Below are 16,378 nucleotides of genomic sequence, written 5' to 3'. Positions count from 1 at the left end.
GCAGATAGCGGCAATGTTGCTGAGACAGCGCTATATAAAGAGAGGTTCAGTCACGAACCTTTGAATCAAGCTTGGTGAAGACACCGTGAAAGGAATGTTGTGAGCCGGGATGTTATGGCAAATCGTCTGATGCTGTATGTTAGTAAGGGTGACCCAGCCCGGAGGAGACGATTGTGGAATGAAGTAAACAAGGTGTGATGTGAAAAGACAAGAGTAAGGGGAGCATGGGGCGGAGACGATGTTTATGTTGAAGAACAGTTGCAGTTGTGAGGACGATGGATGTGTTTTGACGAGCGGGTAAGGAAGATGGGTTGTGGAGGTCCACTAAAGTGGGCACGTACCCCTACGCGGCTAGACAGGTCGCGTTGCTCTAGGTACGTCAGGTTTCCAAGCGTGATGTCCCACTACGAGACAAAGGATTGGATGTTGACAGGAGCAGGGGGATGCGAAAAGCTCGGGTTTTCCCCTTCGACTTGACGTATGGAAACGCGCCTTGAATTCAGAAACTGAACCGCGGTGTGCAGCAGTAGAGGGAAATGCACAAAATCGAATAGGGCTAGGGTGATATGGCAGAGACGATGCTGATAGCGGTGGACGGGATAGGAGGAGACTGTACAAGGATGAAGAGATGAATGGTAGGCCTGTCCTGGAGGCAATGGTCGATCAAGTACGAACGTGTACAGCGACAGACGAGAAAAGAGAGATTCAAATTAAGGTCAAGTCGATAGATGGTGGTGGATGGGTCTTGACATTTAGTATGGAGGGGCGGGTAGGATGAGATCAGTTCCAAACGCGCCTGCATCCAGGTGAAGTCGCGAAAGCCCTGGAGCGTCGACAATCTTGGAAACGCTACGTACCACTTCCGGTCAGACCAGTTTGTTTGTGGGACATCCGCCCTAGCAACCACCCATCAACGGAACTGTCATTGGTCCAGCCTCGTCGCGCCGTACTGGTGGGACGGGGACTTACTGAAATGGAGCCCTGTAAAAGAGACGTGATGGCGTCTGTCAATGGTGGATGGTGTGGCGGTGTATGCCACTATGAGGGGAGTCTGTGGCTCAATCTCCTCCTGCCGGCACAAAGTTATTCAGTATCCGAAGAAATTTCAACGTCTCCAATAAGGCTGTCTAGCTACAACAACGGGCACAATTGGTGAGCGTCGGTGCGTTTGCGACGGTCCGGGACATTTCAATTCACATCTCAGTGCCAATCTGAGGAAAATTGGGTACCCTGTGGTTGATCTTGACCACCAACCCCGTGGGTTCATTCTCCAGCAAGCTTCTTCAGCAAAACTAGCTCACCATCTTCTCGAACCGACATTGAAATTACCTACACACGACGGATACCGGCCTCCATGAAGATTTACTGCTAGTAACATTCAGTTACATATAGATCGAGACCGAAAATGCTCCAAATCGGTCTGAACTTCGCGGTAGCGAGGCAAAGCCTCCTTCGCTTTGCCCTAAACCGATCTTTGCCTCGAACATATGCGACCATCAGGCGTTCCAACGAAACCACAGCAAGTCCGAAAGAGCTGGCCGAGAACCCCGAGGCCCAAGCTGCCATTCTGCGAGTCTACAAGCCCCGATCACCTGGTGTAAGACATCTTAAGCGACCAATTAACGATCATCTTTGGAAAGGACGACCGTTCCTCCCATTGACATTTCCCAAGAAAGGTCAAGCTAAGGGTGGTCGTAACGTGTCAGGAAGAATTACTGTGCGACATCGTGGTGGTGGTGCGAAGAGGAGGATAAGAACTGTCGATTTCATCCGTAATCGACCGGGCCCTCATCTGGTGGAGCGCATCGAGTACGATCCCGGACGAAGTGCGCACATTGCTCTTGTTACTGAGAAGGCAACCGGACGTCACACCTATATTCTTGCCGCCGATGGATTAAGGTCTGGAGATATCGTCCACAGCTACCGTGCGGGTATTCCCCAGGATCTTCTCGACAGCATGGGCGGCATCATTGATCCGGGTATCTTGGCTGCCAAGACTGCCTTCCGTGGCAATTGTTTGCCTATGCACATGATTCCTGTCGGTACTACAGTGTTTGCTGTTGGATCAGCTGCCAGACGAGGCGCAGTTTTCTGTCGCAGTGCCGGAACCTCAGCTGTAGTGGTCAACAAGAACGAAGAGACAAAGGACGACGGTACCAGAGTCATGACTGGCAAGTATGTCGAGGTACGACTACAGAGTGGTGAAGTCCGAAGAGTCAGCAAGGATGCTTGTGCTACCATTGGCGTTGCGAGTAATATTCATCACCACTACCGCCAGTTGGGTAAGGCTGGACGAAGTCGATGGCTCAACATCCGACCCACAGTTCGTGGTGTTGCTATGAACAAAGGTAAGAAAGAGAGACAAAGATCCGCACACTTCTCGAGAGACCATGTATTGATATAATGTACAGTTGACCATCCCCACGGTGGTGGTAGAGGTAAATCGAAGGGTAACCGGCACCCTGTATCACCCTGGGGTGTTCCTGTAAGCCAACCAATCTGTCAAGAGTTATATGAAGTAGCTAACGCATTGTCCAGACCAAGAGTGGCTACAAGACCCGACGCAAGCACAACAGAAACAAGTGGGTGGTTGTGCCTCGACCCCGAAACAACGGAAAGCGCCGCGACAAGGCCAACTAGGAGAGTTTACGGAGCCACGTGATGAGTTGACGGATGGGATGAAAAGCACATGCCAAGTCAAGAAAGAGTTGGGCTTCAGTGCATTGTATATTATGACGCTGCATTGTACTATATGTGACATTATAGATAAGGACGTGATGTGCGTCTTAATCCAAACTTTAGGAAACCGACCCTTGTACTCTGGTCAGTGTCGATAGATTTCATGTTGTACCTGTGAGTGAGGTGGTCAAACGTATCCGTCGTCTGTCAAACATTCCTTGTCGTCAAGGACCTAGGGGCCAGTGAATCCTGATTCGCTCTTAGGCATTATACCGTTGATATCACTCCGCATCGTAGCCAGGCAGGTATGTAGCATAAAAGTCAGTACTGCTTTGGTGATTGATAGAAATATTACATCAACTTTAGTGAGGGCGTCGTGAAGACCACGGGACCAAATCTTTCAAAACATAAAGGCTCCCGTTATGAGGTAACGAGGCAACAGGGTACATATCTGCTCTTTCAGAGTGTATAAGCAAACTACCCTGTCAGGATACACACAGGGGTTTCGAGTTTCACCTTGGTGAGAGCATTGTATTAACCACATAAACGAGCGGCGAGGGATTATTTGTTCGCAGTAAAGGTATCCGTAAACACTTCCATTATCTGAAGCAATCACGTCGTCATTGATAATAAACGGACGAAGGCCAAGACAATATTTTCTTTGTGTTCCGATTACCGAGTTGATCGTATAGTGTCCGTTCGAGGTACGGAATAGCCAATAAGCATTTGATAGAAATGAGTGGATGATCAGAATTTCTTTGCACAGCCTCATCTAGCTAGTGACAGGCCCACAGCCTGTTGGATAATAGTGTTCAACGAGGCAGAATAAGACCGAAGGTCCAATATAGGAGTAGCTTTGGTGTCTTTTTGGTAACAGTGTCCTGGGGTCTAGAAATGAGAATTGAAAGGATGCCTTGCTTTCTTTTTCTGAAGAAGGGCTATCCGTCATTGACGTAGGCGAATGAGAGAGTGGACAGCCAATTTAAGGTTAATTCTCACTGGAGAATTATGATTGGCTAGGAATGCTCGGAGTTTCTAGACGGGAACAAATGACCGCAGATCATGGCAGGGCTTGGCCACGGGGGTCGTTCCTTTCAAGGAAGCGGTACGACGAGAACCTGGGTTTTGTGAGCACTTACCTAGTAGGTACTCTTTAGTGCTTTATACCTATTACCTTAGTACTAACCTAATGGTACTCCGTACAGAGTATACATTGGACAATGAGCAACAAGTATGTAAGGAGTGGACATTATAATAGTAACCCTCCGTGTCCTGCGGAGTCGAATAAAGCCCAAAACATGGCAGTTTTAAGACCCCAAGCGCCCCAAGTGACCATTAACCAGCCAGGATTGTAGAGATAGGACTGTGGTTTTTATTTCTACTGATTTCTCTGACAAAACCTAGATACATGTGTGAATGTGTAAATGCCTAATATTTTATTAGTAGATTACTACCACGTGGCATATACTGGGAGAATTCAGTATAATTTCTTTTTATTCATCCTCTAATACAGGCAAGCAGATGCTGCAATACATGCGAGAAGATAGCCTCGAACTTTTGTGATTAATCAGTCAAAAATCCATACCTACCTAGGATCGGAATGAATCTATTATGAGCGGGTACCACGCGAGCATTTCCCCAATGAGGTTTCGTTTACGCCGCTGACGCTACAGACACTGGACTCGTCATAGCCTCGCCTAGTACTGTACTTTATATTGGTAGGTACCTAGGTCTAGGTAGTATCTGTACTTTAGAGCACTAGACGCGCGCATGCTCAAACACACTCACAATAGAGAACCAGATACCATTAAAGGGGGAGAAATTCAAATGAAGGGAGGCTTTGAAAATGACACTTGACTTGACAGGGCACATGAAAGGTTCCCCTAGGAAGTCAAGCATAATTCTTCTATTTCGAGAACTAACCCCTGCCTACTAGGTAACTTAGCACTACCTACCTAGGTGCCTAGAGCCTCCAGCTCGTACCTGTACCTGTGCCAGTAGGGGCCATGTCAACAGCGGCACTGATGTCCACGTAACCCCAATTACCGACATCCTTTTAAGCCCCCCCCTGTGAGATGCCTCAGCCCCGTTTCTTACATCAGTTTCCAAAAGCCAACTTCTCTGGTAAAGGTAAAACCAGGCGCGCCCAGATCAAGCATAGAAACAAGCACCGTTAGGTAGTTACCGTTTGTAACTGATTTGAGAACACCAATTGATGAGGGGTTTTTCTTCTTCTCTTTACATACATATATGAGAAAAAGACGTGTGAGGACGGAGTGAGACATCAACTGTATCCAACATTGACCCCATATTCCACTGTCCTCATAGTCTATGCTCATCATCGCCGTATCCATTTTCAATCCCTACCTACTCAAAGACCCTAGACTCACATTGTCGCATATCAAAAGGTCACAAAACTGTTACCGCTAACTACTACCCTTCGCTTGGCTTGGCTAGCTGCTTTCTTTTGGCCCATTTCGCATACACACACCTCAACTCCCTCTCTCCCTACACGCCCCAAGCCTCTCCCCCAGACGCAGCAAACCTCCCGGCTCGAGTGTTCGTAGAAAACGGAACGGAAAACGGGGGCTTTTTTCCCAAACCCAGTCCGTGACGACAAGCCCCAAGTTCAAATAAACATCCTCCCCCCATTCGGCGCTCGATCTTCTTCTCCCCTCTTTCTCGGTTAGACTATGCATTCCTATTACAAGATGGGCGACTCAGGTTTAGGAACGATATCTAATGGTTTGCGAGGCCGTCGCTTCCCCATCCGACTCATCCTATCCTACCTTTCCGACTGGATTATTTGTTTCGTCTTTGTTGGCATTGGAGGCTGGCTCGACAAAGTTGCGCCTGCCAAGCGACCATTTTCACTTGTCGATCCCAACATCTCGTACGTCCAAGTCTACCTGCCTTAGTAGTAGGCATGGATAGAGCTGCTATCGTCTCCGCTCATATTGCTCTTGAAGCTAACCATCATGATAGATATCCTTTTGCCGAACATGAACTCGTTCCAGCTTACCTCCTCTTCATCCTTGCCATTGGCGTCCCTTTCGTCATCGTTGCCGTCGTTTCTTTGATCTTCGTCCCCGGTCCGACCGTCCCCAAGGGCACCCCAAAGACTCTTATCTGGCAGCGCAAACTGTGGGAGCTTCATGTTGGTGTTCTAGGACTCGTCCTCTCCCTCACGCTGTCGTGGTTTTTCACCAGCTCGATGAAGAATCTGTTTGGAAAACCTCGACCCGATCTTCTCGCCCGCTGTGAACCCGACATAGAAAATGTTACGAAATACCTTGTCGGTGGTTTTGAATGGCGTAACATGACTGGCCAGCTCGTTTCCGCTGCCATCTGTCAACAGAAAGACAAGTACAAGATCGATGATGGTTTCCGTTCGTACCCTAGCGGTCACTCATCCTCTGCTGCTGGCGGCCTCATCTACGCTTCACTTTTCATGGCTAGCAAGTTTGCAGTCACAATCCCGTTTGTTATGCCCTCGGCTGCCTCTGTTGCGGGAGCTGCAAGCCATGCTGCTTTCCCTTCTCGTATCAGCACTGGTCCTATTGTTGACCCCTACGAACCTTCGCGCGCCCGCGGTCTCGACGGATCCTTCTCTTCTGCACCTGTAAAGGGACAAGAAACCGCCAAGGTCCAGTCTCTACGTCGCCAAGCCGCTGCGCCCCCGATTTATCTCCTCGCTCTTGGCCTTTTGCCTTTTGGCGTCTCCATTTTCATTGCTGGTTCGCGCTGGCACGACCGTCGTCACCACGGTTTTGATATTCTGTTCGGTTATTTAATGGGTCTCATTGCCGCCATCTTTGCCTTCCGTTACTACCATTTGCCAATCCGTGCAGGCGCAGGCTGGGCATGGGGCCCCCGAAGTGACGAGCGCGCATTCTGGGCTGGTGTTGGACGACACGGTTATGCCGGTACAGACGAAGAGCTTGGTTCATATGCCCCAACACGACGTGACACTGGTGTGTCTGGAGACACGTCGTACCCACCCATGACATCTGCTCTGGCACAGCGAAATGTTCGCTCGTCTTCTAATCAAGAGGAGCCTCGCCCTAGCCAGAATTTCCAGGACGTGGAACTACAGCGTATGGACGACTCCGATCGTCTGGAGAATAGGTTTCCTGATAACCGGTTCGCTGAGAGCCGGTACGGTGACGCACATTATGCCGAGAACCGTGTCTAAGAGCCATGGAGCAGCTGTGCATGAAGATGGCGAGTCTCGTAAGGGAAGTGATTCCATGTCATTATATATGTGTGTAATTTTTCAATTACTGCGTGTACGGTATATCCAGGTTCAGGGGCAAAAGAAATAAATACCCGTAGAATCTTGGGAAGGGTTGGATTTCCTTGATTGTAATAGGTAGCGAAGGGCTTGCGGGCAGATAGATTACTTGATATTTGGCACGATATGACACGAACAATGAAATGACCGATTTATATCATATGTAGCTTGATGTTGTTGATATGACCGCTCAATGTGCAACGACCATTAAACAGGCGATTCGATCTCCCATTTTCAGAGTACGCATGTACCTGCCTGATAAATTCACTTGGGGATTGATTTGATGTAGTAGAAAACAGACGCTTCTTATTGAACAACTATAATTCAAGAAAATACTATTTCAGTGATTTGTACCTGCCCTGCCCTGCCCTGCCATGTCAGCCTTGCCCTACATTGACTTGCCGCCCAAACGCCGATCCAGAACCGAACCAACAGGAACGAAAGCAACAGAATAGTCCCTCCTTGGGATATGACGGATATACATCCAGTGGGAGGCCCATGTCCCGTAAATTGAACCGATAAGGCATCGAGAAAGTGAGGATGGTCTTCCTGGGGTGTTCGTATATGCCCTTTGCGCCAGCTCATGCGGCCTGTTTATGTGACCTTGGGGTTTATTGCCAGTGCCCTGGCATGCACTCTAATCTTTTGCGATGAATCGAGCAGTTTCCTAAAGGCCCTCAACAACAGCCATGCGGCCGTCTATTCCCTCAAACTCGAGTTCCTCGTCGTCCTCCTCTTCTTCATCCTCCATCTCGTCGCGGAAACCAGTGTCGATCTCGAGCTTGCGAAGTCGACGACGCATCTCGTCGCGCTTAGAGCTCTGCCAGCGAATCAGGGCCGCAGAAGCGTGAACCTTGAATCCGTAGACACGGGGGACGTATCGGTCTACGCTCTTGGTAGGGATGAGGGTGGGATACACTTGAAAGAGGATGTTATGGAACGAGGTGCCAAAGTAAGCGCCGTCGATGGCAGCATGGCGCGATGATTTGGGATTATAGATGTCCTCGCATTTGGCACAGTAGAGCTTGACTGGCTTCAGGTTGGGCACATCAGAAAGGCCCATAGGAAGGAGAGGGTGGGAGTGGCACATGACACGAGGGCATTTGCCAAACTCGGCCTTTTTGTACTTGTCAAGCTATGGCGTTGTCAGTGAGTGATTAGAAGAGGGATTGCGGTGAAAGCACGCACCATTTTTGATAGACCCCTAGTCGTAACAATATAGCGAGCATGCACAAGACCATAGAGGTGCCTTGCAGACTTCTCTATGGCTTCGCGCATCTCATCATCGCACTCGAGATCAAAGACATCAGTGACGAGATCCAGCGCATATTGGTAGTATTGAACCTCGGTGTTTAGGCCTGTTAGGTTGAACCTATCTGTGAGGTAGTCCTCATCGATTTCACAAAAGTACTCGTTGCCCCTAGACGAGATAAACTATGAGAGAAGGTATTTGGTTAGCATGTGAAAGGTCAAGTACAAAAAAATAGAGAAAGACACTGGCGACCACGCGATTTCATAGGTTTCCGAACATCACAATGCGGTGATAGCGGGCACCGATGGAAATCCAAGGCGCGTGGGCATATGCTCGATGTACTTACCCAATCCCTCCAGTAGCTCGTGTAGTCGCTGTCCGACTCGCTCACATAGTCATCCATCATGCTGGGCGCGGAGAAGAAAGAATAAGACTATTGACAAGGACGGCTTGGAGACAAGCTACCATGTCCTAGCTCAAGCTGAAGTCGCTGGATTATGGATGCGCAAGACTCAGTCGGAGTCTTGATATTATGGAGTTGAGATGTGCGTGAGAGGGTGTTGGAATATTATCGTGGATATCGTCTCGTATGTATCGTTTCGTGTCGTGTCGTAGGTATCGCTGTCGTTAAACCCTGACCCAGTCGGCGGTCTTGCGTGGTTTGGGCTTGAGATCACTGGATGTCGGTAGGCTTGGGGCTGGACTTGATGGTGGGGTTGCAAAAGCCGTCTGCGTCCGTATCTGCTTCTCCTGCATTTGCGATGGGATGGCCAACGAGTAGCCAGGTAACGTGACTTGGTGGAGTACGTATCGCGAACCCGAACCTCCACGCCTGTCTACAAGGTACCTCTAACCTACTACCTCTGCTTCACCACCATGAATCATTACGACTGCTTTTTGCGGTGACTCAAAGATAGTAAGAGTTTGCTGTTTAAACCGTGCACCATCTACTATATATCCGTTTGTTAAACGGTCCCTTGCAAACTCAGTACCTAAATAAGCCAAATCTACTTTAAAGTCAATTGCGGCCATCAAACACGCTGTGATTAATCTATAAAGATAGCTTTTGATTGTAGCGCGATCTCTCAAAAATCCAGCAAGGAGATACTCAAAGGATCTCGTTCATCTATTTGCTCTATGTCTGCAATATCCCATCAGATGATTTTAGGCCGTACCATCATTCCAAACAACACAACAAAGCCGGTCCCAATAATGCCACCTTAACCAACTCCCAGTATTGACTCCCGTGGCTACTAAAGTATATAAGTCCCTGTATCCAAATTAAGAAGAAGAAAAAAACATCCCGTTATCATCTAAGTGGCGCTAATCGTCGAAGCGACACTACCTCCTTCACTTCCAGAACGTCTATCTGACTCGGATGTTCCGTCCTCATCACCGCTTGTTAACCCGCTCCCCCCATTCGTTGCTTGTGAAGACGGAATCTGAAGCCGACTCCCTATACCATCTTGCCCTGAATCTTGTTTGAGCGCCACCTCCACCATCCTCATGGCCTCTTGTAACGTCTCACCCGTTTCATCCATGGCCGCCAGGAAACGTGCAAGTTCTTTACATAGTTCCCAATCGCCCTCTCGCATTGCACGAGACAACAATCGCACCGACTGTTCGGTCGACGAACCCAATTCGTCCAGCGTGTGCAATATAATAAGGTATCCTCCCGCGGTCTTTAGGGACCCTCTCTGGAGAGACTCCTCGAATAGTTCTTGGGCCTGTGGGAGATAGGCGAACAATGTCTTCCATTGCCGAACCTCGGTCTTGCGTGTGCATTGTAGCACAATATCGAGGTACTCCTTAAACGAGGATAGGAGCGACAGCACGCGAGGTAGTACGGCATCAACAGGCTTGGGGGACGTGTCGACCTCTTCGTCTAACACACGATGTAATAATATTTCGAGGCCATGCGCAAAATACTCCAGTTCTTTATACTGATGAGCCAAGTTTGATGCCTCGACTGATCTGCTTTGCATTAGGTAGAATCGTAACAGATCGGGAAGTATCAGGTGTGTCTGTTTGTGATCAGCTACCGAGTCATTGGTATGGTCTTTGAAACTTACTCTGATAGCAAAATGAAAATACGAAAAATTCACATCGCGACGTTGGACAAGATCAGACTCGACTCCCAATATGATTCCCTTTTCCAACAGAATAGAAAGTGGATAGAAGTCCACAGGGATAGACACCGGGCATGGCGACTCTTTACCATTTTCTCCAGTTGCATCGAGTACTTCACTGATGTCCGGCCAAGCCTTGAGCTCCATTCCATCAAACACCCACAAAGAATCCTTTAGGGCTGGTGGTCCGTTCCGCAAGGGGTTATCCTCTAATTGCCTATTCGCGTTTCGCAATGGTTGATCTCTGACGCTGGCGTGATACTCCACGTTTTGTGCAATGACGCGCATATCGTATTTGAGTTGACCATCGTCGTTTAGCGACGGTCGCAGTAGGACAAGCTTTCCGTCGACAAGAAATATCACCGAAGCAACAGCAACGTCCTGGGATGGATCACCGTCTGTTAACTGCGTATCGGGTAATATCCAACTTAAACCCCGAACACGGGCCGGAGATCTGACGATACCGTGGAACGCGATCTGGCCCACTTGGATGAGCCGTATAGATCCCCCATGGGGTGTAAAGATAAAGTGGTATAGTAAGTTCTCATAAGTGTAAACAAGAAGCGAGTCCTCGCCAGAAGTAGTGACCAGCACCACAGGGGCTGGGACAGTCTGAGTATGCAGGATTTGGGCTGGATCAAGTGCTGTCTCGCGAGAGAAGAGCCGCAGCTCGAATTTCCTGTTTGCCTCTACCGCGGCGACAAGAATATGCTGATGCCAGCACATACCCCCTCTTACCTGGAATTCGTTCTCCATGGACTCGCTGGCAAATGTCTTCCAACGACCACTATTGACGCTGTAATGGGCGAGTCCACGACGACCTGCTACGGCAACGTATCGACCATCCGGAGAGATGACTGTCTGTCGTATCGGCCACTGGTTTAAGAGGTAGGTCGGAGGTACCTTTGCTGTGTGCCACAAGAAAGGCTCCGCTGAAATACTGGTAAGGTCAGGAACGTCATACCCTCTGTAGACCATCACACTTGAAGGTGTCTGTAGCACTGTCCGGAAGACGTTCGCATCGTTGTAACATCCAGTAACAGCATTTTTGGCCATCTCGAGAGACCATATTGCTTCATGCTTGCGTGCGGTCATCAGGATTTCGGACCCGCCACCCACCCAGGTAGCCCCGGCTATCCCAGATAACCATTCCTCTCCATTGGCGCGCGACGTTGTTTCCTCCGATCCAAAACTATGGCTCCCAAGCTTGCCAAACATGCTCCAGGTGGACCAGCCCTTTTCGAAACCCGCGAAAAGGCAATAGCCATCGGAAGAATAACTTAGAGTTGTAAAGGCTCCTGAAGACGCTGTTGAAACAGGGACTTGGTGAGTGTGTGAATGGGGAATGTTGCCAGCGTAGTCACGAACGGAATAAACTTGCACAGTGCCGTCACAGCAACCTACAGCAATGAGCGAGAATCGTGCGTTTATAATAGCCGTAATAGCACGGTCATTTTCGCCTTGGGGTATGTGGAAACAGTGACCTTTGAACAGGCGCTTCGCATCGGGGTCATCAGCCTGGCTTGTCTCTGCTCGGTGATTATATCGCTGGACCGCATACGCTCGCCCGCTGCTCGTAATCCACGTCAAAAGATTCATAGGACGATCATGTGTCATCTCGACGATGGTCGCCTTCTTCTCGACCCATCCCATACGGCTGATTATCTCCGTTCTTGTCTGCGAGCCGGTACTGTCTGGAGTCCAGCGAATGCACTGGACTGCGGCAGGCTTTCTTGTCGATACCATAAGCTCGTCGTCAAGGGCAAGGGCGCTTTCAATACCGGCATCGACCTTGATAACCATTCGGAAACGCACGCTCAGGTCACGGACCCCTGGTCCTTCGCCAGCGCCCCATAAGATTTGATCAGGGGGTAATCCGGTGAGGCTTCCAATAAGACTCTGCCTGCGTCGCTGCACATTGCTGTAGTTTGCGAAATGAGGTTTGTACACACGCGAATCTGAATCGGTGGCTAGGGAGTACGTAATGAGATAGCCTTGATCGGTGTGTATGACGAGAATGGCGGCGTCGGGTCTTAATAAAAGGTCTACATTTCTGCCATATGTTTGTAGGGAGTAGTCTGAGCGAATGACTACGGCTAAGATGACAGCGGGCTATATCCGTCAGTACGAACCGAGGGCGTATTGAAACGACTCGAAGGCCTCACCTTGGTCTGCCAGACTTTTATCGAAGTTGTAGTAATAACAGCGAATAAGTTGCCGGTGCGCGAAACTCGCAACGCCAGTATTGGATCTTTTATGGGAATACCTCCGGTCTCAGTGTTCTCTGACACTTGTGGAGGTTGACTTGTTGGAAAATCATCATGCTCGACAGGTCGAATTCCTGGAGTTATCGGTGTCGGTAATGGTGGAGAGTCGAGGGCATCGAAGGGGCCGCGGGGCTGGGAGGAACTTGAGGGACCAGGCGATGGGGTCAGGCTGGAATCGGAGGGACTCGTGAGTCCATCGTGAGAGACGAAAAGTTTGAAGGCTGGAGATCGACTGCTGCTGGTAGCATGGATTCGTGGTGTTCCAATGGGCCAATACATTGCGACAGCTTAGCTGAGAAGCTAAGGGTAGCTGTAGCTGGAGCTGTGGATGTGGATGCGCGATGCTTCTGAAGACCCAGCGCTTCAATGGGAAAGATGTCGCTGTAGCAGAGACTCAAACATGTCCCTGGGCGTTATCCAACTCGAGAACTGGCTCCTCAGCCCATTGGGTTCTGGCGATGTTTATAGGGCAAAGATATTGAAGGTGACGTGTGTTATCGCAGTGTCGCAGGTGAGCTCCGAGGGATGTTGTCATGGTAGAGGCTCATTGGCGGTTCGTGGGCTTACATAAGGCTATTTGCTCCTTCTAGCATTGGGACATTCCAACTTCCCACTAACATGGAAGGTAACCCTTGCTATCTTCAATCAAACCTCAGGTACCTTGCAGCATTGCAACTTTGATCTTTTATCTTGATACATACATCGATCGACAGAATCACAGTTCTTACAATTACCCGTCTGACATTATTCTAGCCACGGACTTCCTTTCTCGTGTCTACCGTCTTCTGCATCAACCCAATAGATACCGCCGTCGTCTCCCTTTTGAACAAACAAACAAAGTAAAATGAATGAAAAAGGACGAAAAATACAAGATGCGCCAGCCGATCATAGGCACATTCTTTGTGGTCTAATCACCAGTTTATCTTGAAATCCATGGTCATGTGCTGTCGCAGTCCGTAGTACATCAAAACCAGCAAAATAACCAACTCCCACTTTACAAAACGTCGCGAACGTATATGAAAAACAAGCATCGAAACTCAATGGCTGTGTCCTGGAGTGATCCTTGGTTCATCCTGACAAGGGCTGTCTCCTGTCCTTGAGGAATGTTTGTGCCCCATACGGCATGGCATACTGATTACGCTTCTCATCTGCGAAATTATCATCCGGGCATATTTCCACGGTTACACAGATCTCGAGTTCTAGCCACTAGGCTGAATCTCATGCAGTACGGTTTCGGTTGATGTTGAGTCTCCTTTTCTTCCGAAAGTGGGCGGAGCTGCAGCCGTGGCCCATTGAATGATTTCCATGATCTTACTCGGGTCACGCCTGAGGCCGGAGGAGAGCGTGACTGCAGACTCTCCGCTACCTGAATGGTCCGAGTAGTGGGATTTGGGTCCTGACATGAATTTGAGATCCAGCGAACCTAGGTTCGAGAGAAGATCCAAATGGCTTCTGGAAGAGGCTAGGTCCCATGATTGTTTTGTGCTTGGCTTGTACCGCGTATTCCGTGGCTCTGGTGGAAGGATCATTTCTTCACTAACGATGCTGTCAGACAGTTGTCTGGACTTATCTATGCCAGGTGCCATCATGGCGACCACCGACACTGCCACCGCCATCACAAAAATATATTTCCGGAGTATTATTGATAAGTCGTTCAATGATGGTGGGTTTTCAGTGAAAAAACGGGATCGAGAGATTGCGCAACCCAGAGCAACAAAGATCGCAACGCGACCAAGACGTGCTCTACAACGCAGTTGTCAGCTTCTACTTTCAATCCGTAGCACGAAGCGCCTACTGTTGGAAGGCCGATGCATGTACTAAGACAGAGACCAGTCCAGACATGGCCAGCAGAGAGAAAATCCTGGATTATGTTAGGCGAGTAGGTTATCATGATTTTGTGCTTGCTTACACAACATCACGATAAGGGTACTGTGGTAGCCTCATAGCGATAGTGGCGCCGAAGAGCGTCCCGGCGGGCAGAACGGCTAAGAAATGGTCTTTGATCTGCTGTGCAGCAGGCACTGCTGTTGAACGTGCGTTCTCCATGGCGATGAGCAATTTGGACCAGGTGGCACAAACAAGAGAAAAGACTGGAAACCGTTGGCAATAATTACTCGATAACTCTTTACTGAAACCAACGACAGATCAGGCGTGATGGACACTGTGGCCCTGGACAGACATATCGACCGTTCTCTAGGTTCTTATAATCATGGATACCCTATTTAATGCGGCAGACTAACGAGAACTTTCGGGTTCTCTTGTCGAGACGAATCAATCAACAGATGAGGCGAGCACATCAGTCAACCCAACGGAAAATCGCCCTGCCGCCTTAATTATGGTATGGATGAATGATTGGTTGTGCATTTGACAGAACAGAGCATGGGGTACGGCATCGTTGTTGAAAGCTACACAGTGGCATTCCCTTGCAGTTCAAGTCCAACACAATGAGAGCCTATCGAGATGATCCACGTACAAGGCGATGAAGTTGAGTTGAAATTAAGTGGTGAGCGGGCGAACCATATGAGGCTGAAATGATTGGCCCAGATCTATGATAACTAGCCGAGTATACCTTTGAAACCATTTCGACCCAAGATATCGCCTGGTCTGTTCGTCAGGCAGAAACGTATTTATTGGAACCTGGTAAGCCTCACGATCACAAAAGTGTGGGTGCCAAGTCTCCAGCCTTGTTGGTTTTGCCACACAGCAAGGATCTGAGTATGAACAACATTGCTCTCTTGCAAAGATGCAAGGCTATAGACTTCCAGGCGCCGGTTATTGAGGCCTGCTTACGCTACTGTCTTTCGCAACAGAGCATATCGCCCTGTTCACTTTGTGGTTGGAAATACTTATAAGCCTGTGCTGGTCCGACAGTTCCTTGCCGGGGAGAATGGAAGCAAGTTGTTTGCTCAATGATACTATCATCCTATACATAAACGGAACAATTTGCAAAAGACCTTCGAACTCATGTCGATTTATCCAAGGGAATATTCTCAGTCGCCTGAACGTCTTTCTAGTCACCATGTGTCTTTCGTACGGCTCAGTGGCGACTTATTCGAACTGCTACCAGCAAGTGGAAGTGCTTGGGTCATGTCAAAATTTATGCATCAAATGCACTCAATCACCAATCTATCGAGCACGGTAAGTTGAGCCGAGTACGCAGCTACGCTCGGGGTCTCGTGCCAGACCGCGAGACTTTGAAATGACCGCCCAGACTACTTTCGATAGACAGGAACTGACGTTTTGGATGGTGCCAGACGTGGCCGCCAACAACACGCACCGAGCCTTTAGTCCAGATATCTCAGTGGCAAGTGCTCACGGCCTGTATCGTATATGGCTGTTCAGTTGCGTCGTTTCTCCGTCGACAACGTTTTCGAGACCAGAATTTATCTGTTACTGTTTCAGTCTGCGTGTCCCTGGGTATACTGGTAGGGAAGTGCACTGGGGCAAGTCTCGACTATATCATGCTGGTTCATGTATCGTGGTCAACATGCGTGTCGATGCTTGCAAGTGTGGCGTGCCTTCATATCCAGCCTAGAATGGGTAAGCAGTGTTGAATATGGAAACCGTCATATGGGGGTATGTTAATTGCCCGAATCTTGAGGAGATACAGGGTCGAAGTCGCCTGTTGTACAGTTTCTTTTGTCTTTCTCATGTTCAACATAAGTCACTACTTGGCCGGCGAATATTACGGATCAATAAGCCTGGGGGCTCGCAACTTTCATGGGCTTTTTTTTTTTTAGACTCGATGACTTTTATA

General features: G+C 49.0%; 5 protein-coding genes across 5 annotated transcripts; 2 read left to right on the top strand and 3 right to left on the bottom strand.

Annotated features, from left to right (window-relative positions):
- Window positions 1–1,405: 1,405 nt before the first annotated feature.
- On the top strand, window positions 1,406–2,640 carry FSST1_004153 (mitochondrial 54S ribosomal protein uL2m; the record flags this gene model as incomplete). Its single annotated transcript, XM_083230302.1, has 3 exons — window positions 1,406–2,348; window positions 2,412–2,485; window positions 2,539–2,640. The coding sequence occupies 3 exons, from the start codon at window positions 1,406–1,408 to the stop codon at window positions 2,638–2,640; spliced, it is 1,119 nt and encodes a 372-aa protein (XP_083087583.1).
- Window positions 2,641–5,372: 2,732 nt separating this feature from the next.
- FSST1_004152 (PAP2 superfamily-domain-containing protein) lies at window positions 5,373–6,874 on the top strand (the record flags this gene model as incomplete). Its single annotated transcript, XM_083230301.1, has 2 exons — window positions 5,373–5,572; window positions 5,665–6,874. 2 exons carry the CDS (start codon window positions 5,373–5,375, stop codon window positions 6,872–6,874), a joined length of 1,410 nt encoding a protein of 469 aa, XP_083087582.1.
- Window positions 6,875–7,640: 766 nt separating this feature from the next.
- On the bottom strand, window positions 7,641–8,631 carry FSST1_004151 (casein kinase 2 regulatory subunit CKB2; the record flags this gene model as incomplete). Its single annotated transcript, XM_083230300.1, has 3 exons — window positions 7,641–8,108; window positions 8,162–8,407; window positions 8,572–8,631. The coding sequence occupies 3 exons, from the start codon at window positions 8,629–8,631 to the stop codon at window positions 7,641–7,643; spliced, it is 774 nt and encodes a 257-aa protein (XP_083087581.1).
- A 907-nt stretch (window positions 8,632–9,538) lies between these two features.
- FSST1_004150 (RIC1-domain-containing protein) lies at window positions 9,539–12,900 on the bottom strand (the record flags this gene model as incomplete). Its single annotated transcript, XM_083230298.1, has 3 exons — window positions 9,539–10,249; window positions 10,298–12,466; window positions 12,520–12,900. 3 exons carry the CDS (start codon window positions 12,898–12,900, stop codon window positions 9,539–9,541), a joined length of 3,261 nt encoding a protein of 1,086 aa, XP_083087580.1.
- Window positions 12,901–13,820: 920 nt separating this feature from the next.
- FSST1_004149 (uncharacterized protein) lies at window positions 13,821–14,667 on the bottom strand (the record flags this gene model as incomplete). Its single annotated transcript, XM_083230297.1, has 2 exons — window positions 13,821–14,364; window positions 14,531–14,667. The coding sequence occupies 2 exons, from the start codon at window positions 14,665–14,667 to the stop codon at window positions 13,821–13,823; spliced, it is 681 nt and encodes a 226-aa protein (XP_083087579.1).
- Window positions 14,668–16,378: the final 1,711 nt, after the last annotated feature.

The sequence above is a fragment of the Fusarium sambucinum genome, chromosome I (assembly GCF_050947815.1).
Source record: "Fusarium sambucinum isolate potato_lamoka chromosome I, whole genome shotgun sequence".
NCBI lineage: Eukaryota > Fungi > Ascomycota > Sordariomycetes > Hypocreales > Nectriaceae > Fusarium > Fusarium sambucinum.
This window is presented reverse-complemented; position numbering and strand designations above follow the sequence as displayed.